At 46.1% G+C, this 21,492-nt stretch overlaps 2 protein-coding genes across 12 annotated transcripts in view; one reads left to right on the top strand and one right to left on the bottom strand.

Annotated features, from left to right (window-relative positions):
• TRIM9 (tripartite motif containing 9) overlaps positions 1 to 21,492 on the bottom strand; it is a 422,460-nt gene that overhangs the window by 136,120 nt on the left and 264,848 nt on the right. For all 10 annotated transcript variants that reach the window (XM_085626964.1, XM_085626966.1, XM_085626968.1 and 7 more), the window contains exon 3: positions 19,189 to 19,311. In XM_085626964.1, coding sequence (XP_085483090.1) covers positions 19,189 to 19,311 — 123 coding nt within the window. The remainder of the gene's footprint in view (positions 1 to 19,188; positions 19,312 to 21,492) is intronic.
• The window catches only part of LOC146799414 (uncharacterized), a 154,431-nt gene that overhangs the window by 111,267 nt on the left and 21,672 nt on the right, over positions 1 to 21,492 (top strand). The window lies entirely within an intron of this gene.

Genomic DNA, 21,492 nt, shown 5'->3' with positions numbered 1-21,492 from the left:
AAGGGAGTGAGTGCGTTGCAGAGTCTGGGGTCAGGTGGAGGTAGTAATGAAGAGGGGTCCTCCATGAAGGCTCGAACAGAGGGATCCCAAGTAGTGTCACTTGCCTGATACTACCACCTCAGAAACCTCCTCTTCCCATCAAAGGAAAATTACATTGAAAAAACAGTTTTTGAGAGGGATAATATTTAGAAAGATATTTGGAAAAGAGTGCGTTTTACTGGGCCTTGAAAGACTAAGAAGAGATAAAGGAGGGCCTTGAAGCAGGCCTGCCTAGACATTTATGCCACAAATCGAGCCCGCAGTGGCCCACCCAAATGCACCCTTGGCCCACCCAAATAAAAATTCCTGGAGCCGGGCCTGTTCCTCTGGCCTATCGAGTAAAGGTAAGTCAAGGTTGCACTAACTGCGGAGGATCATGGGAGCTCAGTCTGGGTCACATCAAAACTTTGGCCCCCCACCCATATAGCCTACTAGGTACATTTCTCACAATCCTTTAACAAGGATAATGATATGGATCCCGTGCAATAGCCTCATGGGAGTGATTTGCCACATGCCTTTCCTTCTCAGAACCGAATGCTGTAAATAGACAGACCAGAGGCGTTAAGGTACCTGCGCATGCCCCCTACAGTCTGAATTAATGGTATGACCAGGAGCCTTACACGTGTTCTCTGCTCCTCCCCGCCGTTCTGCACCTGCCTGTCGTGATGCAGCGGAGTGGTTTGGCCGTGACCTCCTGTGGAGGCTGTAAGCCCGTGCACACCGTTCACCTCACATCTGAAACAGCACACGCCGCACCGTCTGAGGGGAGAGCCGCCAGAGCAGCGCGGCCGCCTCCCGTCTCGCCCCCATGATCCATGCTGTTTACATCTCTCCGTGTGATGGGTTACCGTCTGACCTCAACGTAGAAGGAGAAAGCACACATTACTGCAGGCTTGCAGTCCTGTCTCTATGGCAGCGCAGACATTAGAGGCAGGGAGGGCGAGCACAAAGAAATGAAGAACGGTTCCAAGCCCGGTGCATCCGTGCTCGGTGAACGGTGGCAACACCTGCCAGTCTGAAGCGTGCAAATAAACTCTGCACACCTGAACAGTCATCCCTTTTTAAATAACTGGGAAAGATTCTGATGTTTGCTTTTTAGATCGTTTTTTTAAAAATTGTTTTATTTGTGTGTATTGAGCTTCATACCAAGAGACAACTATATGGAGCCTTTCGTGTTCACAACTTCAGAGTCTATATTTCATCGTCCACTCTGGAGCACCAAAGTTGTGTAAGTTTACTTATATACGGAAAGTTATAGAATAAGGCTGTGGCTATTTAACCAGCTGCAGGGTAAACAGTGCATTTTCTCTGCTGTTTATCCAACCACAGAATAAATAAATCAGATTATTTAGCATGTGGCCAGCAGCAGTGCATATAGCAAACAAAGGTTGCTATGTCATGACCACCGGCTTTATAGTAGAGTTAAGAAAATGGGTTAATAGTTGCGAAGGATATGAGCCCTTCACAAGTGCACAATTGTCTTTTTCCTGGGAACCAAGTACCGCATTGTAGCACTTGCGTTTCTCAGGTTAGCAAAGCAGAGTAGTCCATGGACTTCTCAGGGGAGGCGGTGTGGGCTGCAGTTGGAAATCCACCTTTTCTGCGTGGTCACCCGTTATTTTTGACATTTTCCTGAACCCTGTATTTTTGCTGGCTGTAGAAATCTGTGCACTTTACCCCTGCTAACCAGCAGTAAAGTGCCTGTGCCCCCACTTTCAACATGGCAAAATTGGTATACACCTGATTGGCAAATATAGCTTACCTAGAAGTCCCTAGTATATAATACAACATGTACCCAGGGTCTGGAAGCTAAATGGCATCAACTGATTGCTCCACTTATTGCGCCATCACTACAGGGGTAGTGCAAACATGACTTCAGGCCTACCAATTTAGCCTGACTGTGGCAGTTTAAAAACTACACATTCGACCCGTCAGAATAACCTATTTTGACAGGTCAAACTTAGCTGCCAAGGTTACAGATTGCCATGTGTGACATTTTCATAATTTCATAGTAATTATGAGTGACATTTCAATGACTATGAGTGACACTTTCTCGCAAGCAAAATCAAGCAGTGAAGACAAGGGAAACTTATAAATATCCAAAATTACACCCACGTGAGGAACAAAAAAACTCTAAGATCTTAAAACTGGTTCACCTGAAATGGAAGGGCACAATCCTAGTGCCCTTGGAACCTGATCCTACTGTTAAAGAAATGTGTAACCGATATTCAACATGAACCCAAATAAAAATCATTACCCAGAGCTGAGCGGTCCGCCCCGGTCAGCGCTCCTACCTGCCCAGCCATGCAGTGGCACCAGATCACACCAGCCGCAGGTAGCCTGTCACAGCTACAGGCTCTGCTGACAGTACTAGTGACGCTCTGGCCTGGTGCTTAAAGAAAGTAGTTGCTGTTGAACCAGGGCTGGCCAGCACCACAGCCCCACGACGCAAAAAGGAGTTAGGGCGACTGACTGAAGCTGAAAACTAACTAGTTCAGTGAGCAGACTCACTGCAGTGTGGCAGCTCCGAATGAATCTAATTATGACTGCGCGTCACGCTAACCGGGCTAGATGTTTTTTTTAATTAGGCAGCATTAGCAAATTAGAAATTATACCTCACTCCAGGCAAGGCAGCGAGGGCTGCGAGAGCAGCAGTTTGGTGGCCGGCCTCTGCTTACGGTCGACTTGTACTACCGGGCCAACTTTGTAACTGGTGCATGGTACCAGGTGCGAGCCCTGGCATGAGGTAAGAAAACAAAACATGCGTGGTACTAGTTTTTGAACTCCATTTCCCATAAGCCTCTGGGTTGTAGCATTTCACTTCTGTTTATTCCCACAAACGTTTTACGCAGTTATCTTTACACGAGGGTTGGTGGGGCACTAGATACTGGTGGCTACAGTGACCATCAATCATTGTACAAACTTGTGGCTAATCTGTTCGGTTGGTGGTGTGCCATGGGCGGGCCAATACTGCCCATGGTGCAACTAAACGTAACGACCATCTTGGAAAAAAAGGCGGTTACCAGCAACTGTAGTGTCGCGATAGCATCCCTGACGTGACACGCGATGGCGTGCGCGTCAGGTCACGTAGTTTCAGCCCCAATAAATATGACGTCACGCATGCACGTCGGCAGAAGCGCCACGGCAGCGGAGACGGAGTCAACACTACCACACGTGTCCCGAGTCTTTATTCAACCACGTGTGTGTGGCCTGCACAGCACGGGTCTCTAACAACACCCCGACGACACCACAAAGTGGCGACGAGGGTGGGCGTACCCTCGCTCCTGATCCGCGCGTTCGGTTGGTGTGGCGGCCGGTGAGCGGTCCTCGCTCGCGGTGCTCGTGCCCCGCCGGAACGCGCGCTGCTGTCCCCGCGTCCCAGGCCTGCAGAGGACGTGCGCGGAAGCGCCGGAGAGCTCCCTGTCGACTGAGCGTTCGCGCTGGGGCCATCTCCTGCATCGGCGCCCCAGCGCGCTACAGTGACCTCGCGTGCCCCGCCCCCTGGCCTGTGGAGCGCGGAGCGCCCTCGCACCCTGCATCCTGCCTGCAGCTGGTGGGGATACTGGTGGGCATTGCCTCTTGCCGCCAAAAGTCGTGTAGTCGTGGGGAAACACCACACACCACCTGTGCTGCCAGAAGATAAGGTCTGTTGCCCATGCCTGCATGAGAAGCCCTCAGTCACGAAGGGCACAGCGCTGCCTGGTCCCCATAGCCCTGCTATCCCGGAGGTCCCCAAGGGAGTCTCACACAGCGCAAGGGGGAAGGTCCTGCCACCCACGTGGGAGCCATATCTGAGAGCCCTCATTGTCTAGGGGCGGAATAGGTCTCGCCCAGCGCAAGAGCACACGTGAGCAGGAGGTCCCGCCCAGCGCAAGCCGCGCACGTGCGACATGGCGACCATCCCGCCAATTGAGCCATTCTCTGTCGAGGGGTCCCCATCAATGGTAGCGGCCCGATGGAGAGACTGGGAGGACAGGGTGCGCATCTTCTTCGAGGCCACGAAGGTCCACAGAGATCAAAAACGCGCAATGATAATTCACCTAGGTGGGAAGGAGATTCACAACATAGTAAAGACGCTTGCGGAAGCCACCCCCAAGACGCACACGACGCTAATAGCGGCGCTCAACGAATACTTCGAGCCAATGGCAAACCGCGACTATGAACGCTTCATATTTCGCCAAGCGCGCCAACTGCCGGAGGAGTCGCTCGACAAATTCTACGCTCGTCTAAAGAACCTAGCGGCCACCTGCGGGTTTCGGGATGAGACGGAGGAGATAAGAGGCCAGATAATACAAGGATGTGCGTCCGTCAAGCTGAGGGAAAGGATCTTGGAGGAATCTGGTAAGCCCCTAGCTGATATTCTGACGATGGGCCGAACGAAGGAACTGTCCAAAGCGCGCGCTGCGCACATGGAAGCGGCCCTACAGGTGCCAGTAAAGACCGAGCCGGTCAACGCAGTGGCAGTCAAGCCCAAACAGAGGTGGCCCCGACGAGGACCAGGCCCGGCCGCTCAAGAACAACCAAAGTCCTGTGGGTACTGCGGTGGCTCGCCTCACACCCCGTCTGAGTGTCCAGCGCGAGGGAGTAAGTGCAGGGGGTGTGGACGCTTCAACCACTTTGAGAAAGTGTGCCGGTCGAAGAAATTCCGAAAGCCCCGCCAAGCCGTCAACACGGTTGAGGAAGGAGGCCCGGGGGCTAGTGACATGGACGATGATGAAGAGGAGGAAAAGGTCATACACCGGGTACACATGATAGGCACGGCGGCCCGCCGGACTAGGAGACTGCCGCAATGCAGCATCCGGGTAGGGTCACAGGAAGTCACGACGGTGGTAGACACAGGAGCCAGCATCAACATCATGGCCGCCGCGATGCACAAATCCATGCGCCCACAGCCCGCACTCCAGCCCTCGACGATCACGGTGTTCGCCTATGGACAGGAGGAACCGTTAAATGTACGAGGAAAGTTCAGGACGGTGATATCCCATGGGACGCGGTCAGTCACGTCGAATGTCTATGTTACCGAAGACGGGCAAGGTATGCTCCTGGGCTGTCGGGCGGCAGAAGATCTGGGAGTGGTAACATTCGCGTTTGGGGTACACCAAGAATCAGTACACCACACCTTGGAGGAGTTTGAGGAAATCTTTCACGGGATAGGCAAGTTCCGGGGCAAAGAGGTTCACCTACATATCGATCCCACTGTCCAGCCAGTAGCCCTCCGGCATCGCCGCATAGCATTCCACCTCAGGCCACTGGTGGAAGCTGAATTGAAGAAGCTAGAGGCGGCGGGGATCATCGAGAAAGTGTCCGGACCGACCCCGTGGGTGTCGCCAATTGTCGTGGCGAAGAAACCCAAGCAGCCAGGCGCTGTCAGAATATGCGTAGACATGAGGCTCCCCAATGCCGCCATCAAAAGGGAGCGACACATCACCCCGACCATCGATGACATCGTCGGGGAGATGGCAGGCGCCAAATGGTTCTCAAAGCTGGACTTACGCTCTGGGTATCACCAACTAGTTCTGGACGAAGCGTCCCGGAACATAACCACGTTCTCCACCCATGTAGGTCTGAGGCGGTACACGAGGCTGAGCTTCGGGGTGTCGAGCGCTGCGGAAGTATTCCAGAACGTAATACAAGAGCTCATCGCAGGAATCCCCGGAGCGATCAACGTCAGCGATGACATCATGGTACATGCCACAACCGTGGCGGAACACAATGAGAGGCTGGTGCAGGTGCTACGACGCATACGAGACGCAGGTCTTACCCTACATCGGGAGAAGTGCGAGTTCCTGTGCCGGAAGATCCAGTTCTTCGGCTACACCTTCTCGGCAGATGGTGTCAACCCGGATCCGGACAAGGTTAAAGATATCAAGGAAGCTGCCGCCCCTGCCAACGTCACGGAGGTGAGGAGCTTTCTAGGAATGGTGAACTACTGTGGCAGGTTCATCAAGGATCTGGCGAACCTCACAGCGCCACTGAGGGAGCTCACAAAAGAGTCCACCCCCTGGACATGGAACAGTGACCAGAATCGAGCGTTCGAGGAAATCAAACAGGCACTCTCAGAAGACACGATGCTGGCCTTCTTCGACCCGGCCAAGCTGACGCAAATCGCCGTCGATGCCGGCCCAGTCGGGCTGGGCGCGGTCCTGCTACAACGGAAGACAAGTGCCGAGGAATGGGCCCCGGTGGCATTCGCCAGCCGGTCACTCACTGAGACGGAGCAGAGATACTCCCAGATAGAAAAAGAGGCGATCGCCATTCATTGGGGGTGTCGTCACTTCCACCTGTATGTCTACGGCAAACCCTTTGTTGTGACCACAGATCACAAGCCACTGGTATCCCTGTTTGCGGGCACGTCCACTAAGCCGCCGCCAAGAATCGAGAAATGGATGTTGCAACTGCAGGACTATAATTGCAAGATTGAGTACCAGCCGGGTGCCCGGAACCCGGCAGACTACCTATCTCGCCACCCTCGCACAGCAACTCCAAAAGAAATGAAGGAAGCGGCAGAAACAGAGGAATACGTCCGTTGCATCACGGCGCGGTCATGTCCCCGGCCAGTGTCCATGGCCAGCCTGTCTCAGGCCACCAGCGAAGATGAGTGCCTACAAAGAGCAAGAGTGGCGGTCCGAGACAACAGTTGGACCCGCACCAGAGAGGAGTGGAAAAGCCTGACGCCTCGGGCGAAGCAAATAATGGAGAGCCTGTACCATGTAAGAACGGAACTGACGGAAGACGATACAGGATGTTTGTTGAGAGGCCACCGGCTAGTCATCCCGACGTCCCTCACCCAGAGAGTGGTGGATCTGGCCCACATTGGTCACCAAGGCATGGTCAAGACTAAGTCCAGGCTCCGAACCAAAGTGTGGTTCCCTCTCATGGACGAAATAGTGGAGGCCACCGTTCGAGAATGCCAGGCGTGTCAGGTAACCGGGGAAGTGCCCCGGCCAGCCCCTGTGGTGATGGAGCCTCGCCCTCGGAGGCCATGGTCGAAGATCAGCGTCGATTTTGGCAGCTTGCCGGATGGACGGCACACTTTGGTGGCCATAGATGATCACTCCAAGTATCCGGAAGTGGAAATACTGACTGTTCTGAGTGCTCAGGAAGTAATCCCGAAACTTGAGAAAATCATGGCAACACACGGCATAGTCAAAGAGATCAGAACCGATAATGGGTCACCTTTCCAGAGCCAGGACTTCGCGGCGTACCTACAGACTCTCGGAGTCCATCACCGGCGAATCACCCCCCGATGGCCTCAAGCGAACGGAGAAGCTGAACGCTTCATGAGGACACTCAACAAAGTAATACGGATTGCCCACGAAAAGAACCAATCTGTGGAACTTGCAATTTTCACATTTCTCCGCAGCTATCGCCAAACGCCCCACTCTATTACGGGAGTGGCACCGGCACACCTGCTGATGGGGCGGGTTGTCACCGACTCCATACCGCATCACCCAGAATGGAAGCCCGAAACCCCCAATGACAGTGCCATTGATGAGCATCGACGCGGAGCCTTTGCTCAAGCCGACGCCCGCCGGCGGGCTGTGTCCTCACCCCTAATCCCAGGTGACAATGTACTGATCCGCAATCGGATGCCCGGGGGCAAGTTTCGCTTGAACTTTGAACCACAGCCATGGACCGTGGAGAAAGTCAGAGGCACGTGTGTGACAGCCCGGAAAGGCACCGAAAAGATAACGAGGAATGTTTCATACTTCAAGAAGGTCCCAGTGCCCCCCGGAGTAGATGAACGACGCCAGGACAAGTCCACGAGGGACACGCCGAGAGAGGAGCGATTCCTAGAACTTGCGGACCAGGCGAGTGGAGGAGCGGAATCCACAGGTCATGGACTTGACCCACTGCAGCTCCAGCCAGAGCACACGCCACCCGAAGCAGCTGGTGTGCCAGAGACCGGCGCAGATGGTGACTCCGGGAGTAGAGGCCGGGGTAGTGCGTCGGACCGTGGGGGAGTGCGATATGACCTGAGACCGCACCCGAGCCCTCGTGTCGGTTACGTGACTACGTCAAGTAAGACTGTTTCAGTTTTTTCCTTGTTTGAATTTCAGACTGCAAATGTTGAGTACAGGGTTGCGGGACACTTAGAGACCTGTTGTCCATGCTTTAACGTGCAGTCACATATCTTGGGTTATTGTTTGTTTTGTGTGTTGGGGAGGAATGTAGTGTCGCGATAGCATCCCTGACGTGACACGCGATGGCGTGCGCGTCAGGTCACGTAGTTTCAGCCCCAATAAATATGACGTCACGCATGCACGTCGGCAGAAGCGCCACGGCAGCGGAGACGGAGTCAACACTACCACACGTGTCCCGAGTCTTTATTCAACCACGTGTGTGTGGCCTGCACAGCACGGGTCTCTAACAACAGCCCGACGACACCACAAGCAACTAGCAAAGGTACAGCCTATTAAAACGAGATAAATGTGTACACCAATTCTATTTCATAACGCAATGGAAAAGGTTTTGACTTTAAATATCTATACGCCTAATTTCTGACAGGAATACCTTTTTTTGTGCATTTTCGTGACAACGCTGGCTGGGTACGATTGAGGCTCTCAGCTGCGCTGTCTGCTCTGGGCTGCTTAGTAAGGAACCACCACGTTGGCAGCCGCCGCGGTCCCGTGGTTCACTCAGCCATCGGGTGAGGTCAGGTTGGTTGCAGGTCTTCATTACTGAGGTGCGTAAAGCGGCACGCAGCGCTACCATTGCAGCCAAAACATATTCTTTATCACAAAATACCTGCTGCCCGCTCGTGCTAAGGACGGCATGACGGCGTCTATAACTGTGAGTCCGACAAACCTATTGCCCTGATCTCAGTGTCTCAGTAGTTGCCGCTTGGCAAATGTAATGCCGTACGGCAAATCCTACATGTGTTACATTGCAGCACTAAATGGAGGAGCTGAGCCTTTTTCCCCAAGCCTATCAAGAGCAGCACATGGTGCAGCGTTAGCAGCCAGCGCTCCAGCTTGACACAGCTGAGGAGTCCCCCCTCGTACCTGCCCTAATCATCACCTCCAACACCCAGAATACCACCCTCATTACATGGGCCACCATCACCAATCAAGAAACCAAAGCCATCATATGCTCCATAAAATACACACCAGAGCACCATTAAACCGATGCCTTCATCACTAAAGAACTGTACCCCATTAGCTCAGCCCTCATCACGATCCTGACCAACTTGATTAACAGCTACCTTCCCGAACTCCTGAAAACATGCCACAGTCCTCACTCTTCTAAAGAAACCCTAAGCAAACCCTGAAACACTAGTCAAGAACCGGCTGTTCTCTCTGCAACTCCTCTGAGCAAAAGTCATGTCGAAGATCATGAACAAACATTTAGCCACTCACCTCCGTGAAAACAACTTCCTTGACACCACCCAATCCAGTTTCATTCAAAGAAGACATCGCTGCCCTCATCCTTTTGGATCTATCTGCCCCCTTCATTATTGGATCCCACCCTATCCTCATTCAATGCCTACGTGATGCTGGCATGCAAGTACCATAGCGCCACTGGATCTGCTCTTTCCTCAAAGTCTGTCTCCTTTGACCTCGCCCACAGCCAAACTCATCTGCAGTGTACCATAGTGATCCTTGCTCAGTCTGACGCTGTGCAATGCCTGCATGGTCCCACCTGCCAGCATCATTTGCACCCACGGAATCAATATTATATCCTACACAAATGACACCTAGCGCATCCTCTCCTTCTGACATAAAACATTGAACACCCGGACCAACTTCTCCGCCTGCTTGTCCGAAATCGCCAGATGGATGAAAAACAACTGCCTACTGCCTCAAGCTCAACACAGACAAGACAGAAGTAGTCATGTTAGGTAAAAACACCGCGCTATGGGACTCCACTTGGTGGCCTGATGATCTCGGACCCACACCCAACCCAATACATCCATGCTAAGAACCTCGGAATAGTAGTCGGCAACAAGCCCGATATGACAGGCAAAGTGAAATCAGTCTCCACCTCTTGTAGCCACACACACTAGAAGCTCAAGAAGATTATCCAGTGACTTCCCTTCAACAGCTGAAGAACCATCACCCAGGCTCTCATCACCGACAAGTTGGACTACAGTAGCACATCCTATCTAGGAATCAACATGCAACTGACTATAAGACTCCAGAGCATACAGGACTCAGCTGCCAGACTTCCCCCATGTATCCACATCACCCCACATCTCAAAGACATCTACTGGCTCCCCATCCACAAATGGGCACTCTTTAGATGCCTCATGCACACATACAAAGCCTTCCACTACATCGACCCCACCTACTTTAACAATTGCATTAACTTCTACATACCCACCTGACACCTATGCTTAGCCGATTTCTGCTGGCACACATCTCCCGTATTTGCAGAACCAGGTCCGGCGGTCGTGCCTTCTCCTAACTCACTCCTATACCCTAGAACATCCTAGTGTGGCACATCAGAGCCGCTCCCTCAGTTCTTAAACTTCGCAAGAAAATGAAGACATAGCTCTTCACCTAGTCTTTACTCAGCCTCAGTCCATGCCATTCCTGTTAACCTCACCCTCATTCAGTAAGAATATGTCAGTATTCACATACTCTCACAATGCGTAATGAGGTATTGTGCCAGATCTTCATCTTCCTCTATAGGGTCGGCGGTACCTCCTTATTCCCCAAACCTCTCATGAGGGATGTTGGATGAGGGCTGTAGACAGTTAGCAGCGAGACAGCAAAAAATCTATGACTCTGTTCCTCATACAAATATAGTTTTTCAATTATTGTAATGTGTTTCAGTTGATATATTAATTTTATGTATTACTATTGTTTATATAAATGGTATTGTTTTAAAAACATAACTTGCAATGGTAAGTGATTAAGCATTTTTTTGTTAATTTTTAATAGAAGATTTATAGTGTTGTAGTGGGTTGTTGGGTTTGTAGAGAGATAGGGTGGGATGCTAATTAGGTAATAAATAAGAATTGTTGAATATATTTAATTTAATTATATGATTGATATTTATTATGTAATTTATGTAATGCTGATTTATTTTTGTTATATGTTATTTGCGGGCTGTTAGACTTGTAGGGGTACGGGTGGCAAGTTAATTACATAATAATTGACCAGCAATTAAATAATATTTGTTAATGATTGAATTGATTTTTAATTATGTAATTTATGGAGGACTTTTTAGTTGTGGGATGCTAGGTTCGTAGGAGTATAGGGTGAACGTGAACTAAGGAATAATTTATTAACTATTAATTATTATTTCTAAACTAATTATTTGATTGCATTTTAATTGTGTAAATTGTGGAATACTTATTTAACTTCAATTTATTTTAGTCATGGGATGCTAGGTTTGTAGCGGGTTAATGTGGGAAGTTAATCAATAAATAATAATTAACAATTAATTATGAATTCTTAGTTAATCATTGAATTTATTTTAAATATGTAATTTATGGAAGAGTTATTCTTTTAGGTTAGGTTTTTAGGAGTACAGGGTGGGAAGGTAATTAATTAATAATTGAATAGAATTATTTATTAATTGAGAACGATTTTTTTTATTGAATAGCAATTATTTACTCTGATTAATTGTTTTTTGTTTCTTTAATGCATTTATATATATATATATATATATATAAATATATATATGTATATATATATATATTACCTACAGTAGGTAGTTATAGTTAGGACCTATTTTCCATAGGAAATCCGCAACATTCTTTTCCCAATAAGTCTGGCGCCGGTTGACAAATCTTCGCAAAAGTTTCCAAACTTTTGGCCAGCTCCGGTCCACTCCTATCCTGAAAGTTTCGTGGTGATTCGGCAATCGGGGGCTCAGAAAAAGGGGGGGTCCCAAAACACGTTTTCTCCATGCAATTTCCCATTGGACCTGTTGACGCAGCTACAGCCCGAACTGCTGAACGGAATTACACCAAATTTGGTAAAGAGGTAGTCCTCAGTTCAGACTCGTGCCTTTTGCATAAATGGTGTAAATCCGTTCAGTAGTTCCTGAGAAAATTAGAGTAAAAAAGATAGATATATCTATGGCCTCGGAGGATCCGCGCACCCTATGCGCACCCTAAGCGCACCCTCTGCGAACCGAGCACGCACGCTCCCGATCACGCGCTGAATGCTAATTGGCTGTCAAGTGTCTGTCAACATTCGAAAGCATGAACTGTTGGCAGCCATTTTGTGCCTCAGTAGAAGCGAGGCTGATTAAGTAAGGGAAATAAGTGTGTGAAAGATGTAAAGGGTCAAGGTATAAATACTCTGACCCTCTAGTGTTGCTTAGGGGGTCCCAGAAGGACCCCCTGGGGCCCCCCTTTTTCTTTTTCTTTTAAACGGCGAAATGCACGCAGGGTGCGCGGATCCGGCCGGAAAAAAAAGAAAACCCGAAGAGCGGGCTTCCGCGCTTCGTTGATAATTAGCCCCCGGGGGGTCCAAATCCCGGGGCCAAAATCTTTAAAAATGAATGGGGGAGGGGGATGCGTGGCCCCCCTCCTGGAGCCCTTGAGGGCCCTGGGGACCGCCACCCCCCAGGGCTGGCTCCTACAGTGTCCTGGGGTGCCCACCTCCAGGACACTGTTGTTTGCTATGAGAGGGCGGGAGTCTCCCGCCCTCCCATAGCAAACTTCGTTTGGATTTTGAAAGAGAGCAGGGAAACCTGCTCTCTCTTTCAAAATCCAAACGATATTGCTTTTCCACACGGGGAGATGCATGCCAGCAGCTCCCCATGTGGAAAAGCAATGCCGGCTCCCGAAGGATGCGGGGAGCCACCTGGGACCGTGGGGGCATTGGGGCTCCCCCCACGGTCCCCAACGTTTTTTAATAAACCCCGGGGGATGGGGTCCCCGGGGATAATAAAAATTAGTGATAGGGGCTATTTTTTGGGTGTACGATTTCTCTTGCTTTGGGTGTGCGGTTCCTAACGCGTTGGGTGCGCGGATCCAAGGAAAAAAACCTGAAATTTTTGGGGAAATAAACATCAAGCTTGGAGTCGCGTACCGGTCGCATTACAATCGCGCACCAAAATACGTACCCAACGCTTACCGTATGCGAATGCTTTCGCGCAGGGATCGAGAAAGGGTGCGCGAATCCCCCAAAAAATGGAAAAATAATAATAATAAAGTATTGAAAATATAGTTTAAAAAATATTTTAAAAAATATATTTAAATATTTTTTTAAAAATTAAACATTTTTTAAAAAAACCCATTAAAAACAAATGATATTTTTTAATTTTTAAAAGAATTAATTGTAAAAATAAGTTAAAAAAAGGTGATAAAAATATTTTTGAAAAAACATATTTAAAGGAATTGACTCACTGAAATAGAAAAATGTAGAAATCCAATGAAAATCATTAAACATCATAGCTTTAGAGATAAGTTATAAATAGGAATTAGCATTTAAAAAACCTTTGAAATTCACTGAAAAAACCATAGGTTTCAGGCACGTTATAGTTAGGAATTGGCATTTAAGAAACCTTAGAAATTCACTGAAAAAACTATAGATTTCAGGGGCGTTATAGTTAGCTGGACATTTCCCTCGTACAAAACCCTAGAAATTCCCTCATTATAGTTAGTTCAGCTAACTATAACTCGCGCCCCCGCAATGCACTGCTGATGACATCACATATTACATCACTCATGACATGGTCAGTGACATCACTGATGACATCTCAAATGACATCACTGATGACATCACTGATGATGTCATTCATGTAATCATTTGATGCTTCTTGTCACACCCTAATATAACCTTTGATACACCCACTCTAAATTACATACTGCCACTCTCAAAACCATAGACAATCCAACACCAATAAGTAGATACCCCATCACTGACTCTTACGTCTAAACACTCATCCACTCACTCACCCGTACAGTCACTGAAACTTATGGTCACTCAGTACAGAAGTATCATATGCACTCATACACCTATATAGACACTCCCACACCGCTACTCATCCATAGAGTTACTCACACATATACTCAGTCATGCAAGTAATTAATCGCACTACCATTTACTCACCTATACAATTATACATGCACAAGCTCAATTACTCATACAAATACTAGCAAATTCTTATGGTCTTATACAGTCAATGATACAAGCATACACTCATCCATACAGCCAATCACACTTATAGTTATTTCTGTACTCCAACAAACATATATACTGCTGTTCACATATGTACTAAATTACACATGTACTAATGAAATATATATTCACTCACTAACACAACCATACATACAATCACCCACCCATACAGTCCATCACAGATGCACTCTTAAAACCATGCACCCACTGAATCGCCCACTCACACATCTATGCACAGAGTCACACAGACTCCACCCACACAAACACTCAGGCACCCATACAGATACTTAGACAACCAATCAATAACCCATATAGACACTCATGTAGCTGTTCACAAACCCATGCAGCTGCTTACACACCAACAGACAGACAGACAGATACAGACATTCACACAGTTTAGTCACTAGTCTGCACTTTCATAGATTTAATCACTCACTTATAGAGTCAGTCATACATCTACCAAATCATCAATTCACACACTTATTCACCCACTCATTCTTCCATAGGCCTTTCACTATAAATATATAAAACATATTTAAACTTAACAGAAACACACAGTCACTGGATGATGTCATCAGTGATGTCATTTGAGATGTCATCAGTGATGTCATCAGTGATGTCACTGACCATGTCATGAGTGATGTAATATATGACGTCATCAGCAGTGCATTGCGGGGCGCGAGTTATAGTTAGCTGAACTAACTATAAAGGGGGAATTTCTAGGGCTTTGAACGAGGGAAATGTCCAGCTAACTATAACGCCCCTGAAACCTATGCTTTTTTCAGTGAATATATATATATATATATATTCACTGAAACCGCAATCCTCTGCTGATGACGTCAGATATTACATCACTGTAATTAGACACTTATTTACCCATGTCTTCTTCCATTCATCTTTAGCTATACATATATTACATTTTTTTTTTTTCAGAATGACACATATGTCATCAGTGATGTAATATCTGACGTCATCATCAGAGGATTGCGGTCGCGTGAGTTATAGTTGCCTGCACTAACTATAACGGGGGAATTTCATTGGTTTTTTACGAGGGAAATGCCCAGCTAACTATAACATGTGTGAAACCTATAGTTTTTTAAGTGAATTTGCAAGGTTTTTTAAATGCTAATTCCTAACTATAACGTGTGTGAAACCTATGGTTTTTTCAGTGAATTTATACGGTTTTTTAAATGCTAAGTTATGTATTTATTAATATATTTTTTTAAACAAAACTTTTTCACGGCTTCGCGCACCGTGCACGTGCTGTGGGCACGCGGTGCGCTTTGCGCACCACGCGCCCACTTTACGCAGTTCGTGCCGTGCACGCACGGATCGCTCCGCGCACCGTGCGCGCACGGTGTGCACCCGGTGCACTTCGCTCGCCGCAAAGCCACTTTACAAAGTTCGTGCCGTGCGCGCACGGAGCGCTTCGCCCCCAAGGGCCAAATAAAATTTTTTTTTCGATAAATCGCGGAGTGCGCGCACGCTGCGCGAACTTCGCAGCATTTTTTCCGTTTGGGTGGTGCGCGCAGGGTGCGCGCACTCGGCGATTTTTCGAAAAAAAAATAATTGTTTTTTGGCCCTTGGGGGTCCTTCTGGGACCCCCTGACCACGGCTAGGGGGTCAGGAACTGTCCACCCTGCCCCCTTTTCACGTTCTCCACATTTGTTTTTCACCCCCTCAGAGTGCGAGAGACAAAATGGCGGCCGACACTTCCTGGTTTCGACCGATTCGAATGTTTACTAAGATCTAACAACCAATCAGAATTGCGCTCGCGCACGGCAAGGTGCGCGCACCCAGCGCGCGTACAGATATATATATTGATTTAAATGCTATTTTCTCTGGAAATACTGAACAGATTTACACCAAACCTGCAAAAGGCACTTCATGGACCTTATGGCTACCCCTCTGCCAAATTTCACGTAATTCTGTTCAGACGTTCGGGCTGTAGCTGCGACTAAAGTCCCTATGGAAAAATCCATGGGGAAAACGCGTTTTGGGACCCCCCCTTTTTCTCGGCCCCCGCTTGATGAATCACCCCGAGACTTTCAGGGTAGGAGCGGAGCCGAGCGCCCCATTAGTTTTGAAAATTTCGCGAGGATTCGTCAATCGGCGCCAAAGTTATTCAAAATAGAATTTTGAGATTTCCTATGGAAACTCGGTCCTAACTATAACTATCTACTGGCGACCGCCAGTAGATAATATATATGTATATATATATATATATATATATATATATATATATATATATATATAGTTCTTTGTGTTTAATATTTCTTCTACATTCATTGGGTTACTCATATATGAAATGTTTTAAAATGTAAGTATTTTACCTACTCTTGCTTTGACTGCAGTAGGAATAGTAAAATTAACATCTTGCCATTCAACACTTTCCCTATGGTTGCGCTGTTTGGAGTGGGAATAGTACATTTCACCCCTCTGAAATCCAGCACTTTCCCTACTGTTGCAGAGACTGGAATTGCAATAGTACATGTTACCCAATCCACATCCAACACTTTCCCTACTGGTGCACAGACTAGAGTGGAAATAGTAAATTGATTCGAAGTCCACCACTTTACCTATTTTCCGTAAACAAGAGTGGTAATAGTATATTTAATATTCTTAGACTCCAGTAATTTTCATAATATTGGTTAAATAGATGTTATAGCATTCATTGTTATTTTTTATAGTTTACATTATTTGTTTTTATTTCTAAATGTATTTTGAAATTATTAGTATTTTTTGTAAATGTGATTTTTGGATTTTTCAGTTATTAATATTTTATTTATTGTGTACATGAATTAATATAATACATTTAAAATATTAAATACAATAATATAATTAAAAGACATATTTGTATTAATTATATTATAATGTAAAAAATATGTTATTCATTATATTACAATAAATACATATTTCTTTATATAAATACAAACACATGTATATATTTGTTTTTGTGTTTATATAAGCATATATTTATATACAGTATTAGATAATAAATGTTAGTGGAATATATTTAATTTACATTATATTAAATGTTAAAATATTTAATATTTACTACTTCAAACTCTATATAAAAAATCTATTTTGTTGTCTATTTTTGGAAATTGTTAGTGTCAACTATATATTTTTTCCGATATTTTTGTACTTATTTATCCTATATAAGTATAGGAGATGATATTGTGGTATACAATAGATTTGACACAATATTTTGGCAACTATATTCTTTACCACAATATTGTGTCAGTGATCCAGCAAGCTTTGATTTTGGATTAATTAATATGATTGAACATATTTCTCTCTGGTTATTTTTTCTAGCATTCCCCACAGCTCAAATTTTAATTCCCGTACTGTGGCTTTCTTCTACTATTTATCTCACATTTTGATGTTTTTTCTTTATTTCGTACACATTCACACCATCTCCCTATCCCACTATGACTTTCTTTCTAGGTTAATCCTGAAAATGGAGGATGTACACAATAACTGAAATAAACACAGGCTTGTTATACACTTAACAGCACTGAATAAAAACAAATCCCTTAATCTGGCATAATCTTCACCAATACTAGGGTAATAGTGTGCTATTCATCTGTAAATTGGTTACATTGACTGCATTGCAGAATTATTACTGTGGTTGCATCCCTCCACACCCCATGACACTCTGCACAATCTGTATATGTTGATCATTTCATTTTTCTGCATGAAAGGAAACACTCCATGACCATTGCATGAATGTTGGCCTTCATTCGGCTTCTCTGATGCTTAACTCTCTTCTTCTCTCCTCTCTTAGGCTTCCTTTATCCAAGGCTTCTTTTGCATCACAAAAGTGGCACCCACATTTTGCCTTCCACTTCTTCAACCCTCTGTATGTGGGATCTCCCTCACTTCCTGTTGGAAACCACACCTCTTACATTGCTCCCCTCCCCCTTCCTCATTCTCGACTCTCGAAAGGCATATTCAAATCACTCTTGGATGCCTGCTACAAAAGTCAATTACTTTTAATCCCTATTCACCTCCTGGGTATTTTGCCTTTCCTGCACTTCTTTTATGTGACCATACCCACACACTGGATTATGTTCTAAACCACGTCAGGGTTGTCCCAAAGTCCGAGTAGGTGGAACATTTTGGCCAGAATTGTAATCCTCTTACAATGTTAGGTATTTAAGACAGCACATGCGCTGCCTGTTGCGAGACATTGTTATCTTAATGTAGAGTTAGAACCCGCCCATTGCTGACTATTGGTTGGCTTCATTTTTCCCCTCATTTGCTGTGTGGCTATCCTTCCTCTTCTGGTGTTTGTTCTGCCCCTGGAGCATGGATGCATTTCTTGTGTCCTCCCACAGCTTGCTTTATCATGTGCTACTTTTTTCTTTTTGTTTGAAACACTAAATGAGTGTGCATGTATTTCCCCCTGTCTTGCTTGTACTTCTCTCCCCATCCTCTCTTCTTCCTTCGCATTCCTCTCTCTTGCCTGATTGCTTCTCCCTCACTCCCCTGTGTTGCCATCTTACCCTTATGCTTACTCTCTCGTCAGCTCCACTTTCCTCTCATTCACCTGCTTGATCCCTCCAAAACCCCTTTGCTTCCATCACTGGCACATCCGCATGTTGCTCCCGCTCCTTGTCTCTGTTTTGCTTCTGCTCCCCCACCTGCACCCCAGTGTTGATTCCCCTGACCTGATTTACAAACCTGCCCCACACTTTCACTCCTGTGTTCCTTCCAACACTCTACCCATATTGCTTCCCCCGATGCTTTAAAAAAACATCTTTTGCACCTTCTTTTTCTTCTACTTACAGATCATTTCTGCAGAATAGTCTAGCATCAGAGTACAATGTACAATAACTAGTGAAAACTATTGCAAAATCGGCTAGTCTTTTTACAAAATAGCTCTGCAGTGGTGAATCGTCTGTTACCTGGCCCCAAATGCAGCTGCCACATGCCCTACCACATCATGACCTTGCTTATTCAACTTCACCTGGACCATCACAAATGGTTTATCCAAAATATAAACACTCACAAACCATCCCTCTTCCACTTGTGTGCCCATAACAACCCCAGCACTGACCTTCAGTTTGTGCTCATGTTCCTTGTTGACGCGGGCGAGCAGCTGTGCCTTTCTTCTGTTAAGGGCATCAATGAGGGCATCGCACTGTGCCACAAGGCAGGCCTCGAACTCCACGCTGTTCTCCTGTGCAACAGAAATAGATTTGTTTGTTATTTTCATTTGAAATTTTTCACCAACTCACATTGTGCGTCATACAAAATCACAGTACGTAAGATTTATAAATAAGCAATTATATCATCAAGTGCTGAGGCTCCTATCCCCACCCCAGCGCTGAACCATTTTTAGGTTTCGCCTATGCAGCACGCATGCGCTACATAGGAGGACCTTTAGCCGTTGTTCTGCTCATTTTCGAAGCACATACTTGTGCTTGTGGCGGCATCCACCTTGCGGGAGCGTGCAGGGGCGCACCACAAGCACAAGTATGTGCTTCCAAAAAGATCAAACAGCTGCTGCTTCGCGCGCGTTCGGAAGCATTCCCAAGGCGTCTCTCCTTTGAAGTCATGCCGCCCTCTAGCAGTTCGCAATTGGTCTTCCCTAGTGATTGTGTATATAATGTATACATTTGTACGGTGTCCGCCTTACTGTTTTATGTATCACTGCAGCATGTTTCACAGAAGATCGGAACAAAGGAAGGTAGAGCCCGGACTAGCGCCTTGAAATGGCTCAGAGTCTACCGTGCGCTATAAGTGACTTCAAAAAACATAATTGTAATATTCTTGTTTATGTGTGTGAAAGGCAGTGTGAGAGTGGGTGCTTCTTAACAGCAAACTATCATGTTTGAATGTACGCCCATATTTGAAATAATAATTTAATTGTTTAAGTTATTTCTGTCGGGATAAAAATCGACTCGGTACTATTGGTTGCTTTGTTGTCGGTTTTGTACAAGAAGGATTCCAGAATGGAAACATAGCTTAATACATAAATGATCGATCACTTCCTTAGTGATTGTGTATATAATTTCTAAATTTGCACAGTGTCAAACTGACGGCTGCTGTGTTTTATTTATTATTGCCGCACATTTATAAGGATTTCTTTTGGTTGGCAAAAGTATTATTACATTTTACAGGATACTTACTCACTTTTGCTTCGTGAGCGCCGCAAGGCTTGACAAATATATAAATGCTGCAATTTAGTATAACTGTTCCGCAAACAGAGCATCAGTTCTCAGTATGTACAATATGAAAAAAATATTTAATAATAAACGCATCACTGTTCTCTGTATTTAGTTAAAACCTAACCCATGTCGGGTTATTATCCTACTATATCGTACATGGTACTCACAGAGTATATCCACAGCCTCATGGCAGCTGTCCTCTGTACAGCAGAGCCGGGGCTGTGTTCAGCCGTGCGACCAGCTGCAACAATCTGTTGTCAGTAGTTTCCAAACATATCCTGAATTTTGCTGTCTCTGAAGTAACTGTGAACAATCTGGTGATAGCTCTGCTGTTTTATGAATCCAAGGCATAATCTAACTCTTCTGCGGAGCCAGATTGGGTAATCTGTGTATTGATCATCTTTGTCACCCAGGTTATCAAAAGCGTAATTCGTACACATTTATTGGTTAGCTCTGCAGTCTCTTGTATCAAACTGTACAAGCTGTCCACTAGTGTAGTGTTAGCTACATTGTATAAAAAATCTGACTGCACAATATGTGAGCATTCAGGAGCTTAGTTCTGCCGGGTAACACATCAACTTTTGCAATCTGTGCTAGTTGCTGGGGAAGTGCTTTATGGGGCATTAGCCTTTACATTTTGTGCACATATATGGGATAGCTCTGCTGCCTGGTGTATGAACCTGTACATTGCTTGCACTTGTAGGAGATACTTCTGCTGTCTAAGTTATGAGCCTGTGTCCACGTGTTGGTGATAGCTCTGCTGCCTGTGGCATCAGCCTGTACACTGAGTGCATATGTAGGGGATAACTCTGCTGTCTAGTGTATAAGCCTGTCCATTTTGAGCACATATACAGAATAGAACTGCTGTGAAATGTGTAAGCCTGTCTATTCTGTGCACACATAAAGGATAGCTCTGCTGTCTAATGTATTAGCTTATCCATTGTGTGCACACGTAGAGGATAGCTCTACTGTCTAATGTATGAGCCTGTCCATTGTGGGCACGCTATTTTTTGTCCCTTTCATTCCTGGCTGAAGCTGCAGTCCAACATGTAACGATCTCAGCATCACTCAGCACCAGCAGAACACCACTTTAGCATCATCAGAACACCACCACAGCATCAGCGCTGTACCACCTAAGTACTGAGGAAATATGAATTTTGTGATCAGTTATGTCCCCTATCGTAGACCCC

Source organism: Triturus cristatus, chromosome 9, assembly GCF_964204655.1.
Source record: "Triturus cristatus chromosome 9, aTriCri1.1, whole genome shotgun sequence".
NCBI classification, from domain to species: Eukaryota; Metazoa; Chordata; class Amphibia; order Caudata; family Salamandridae; genus Triturus; species Triturus cristatus.
Note: the sequence above shows the minus strand (reverse complement) of the source record. Positions and strands in the feature narration are given on the sequence as shown.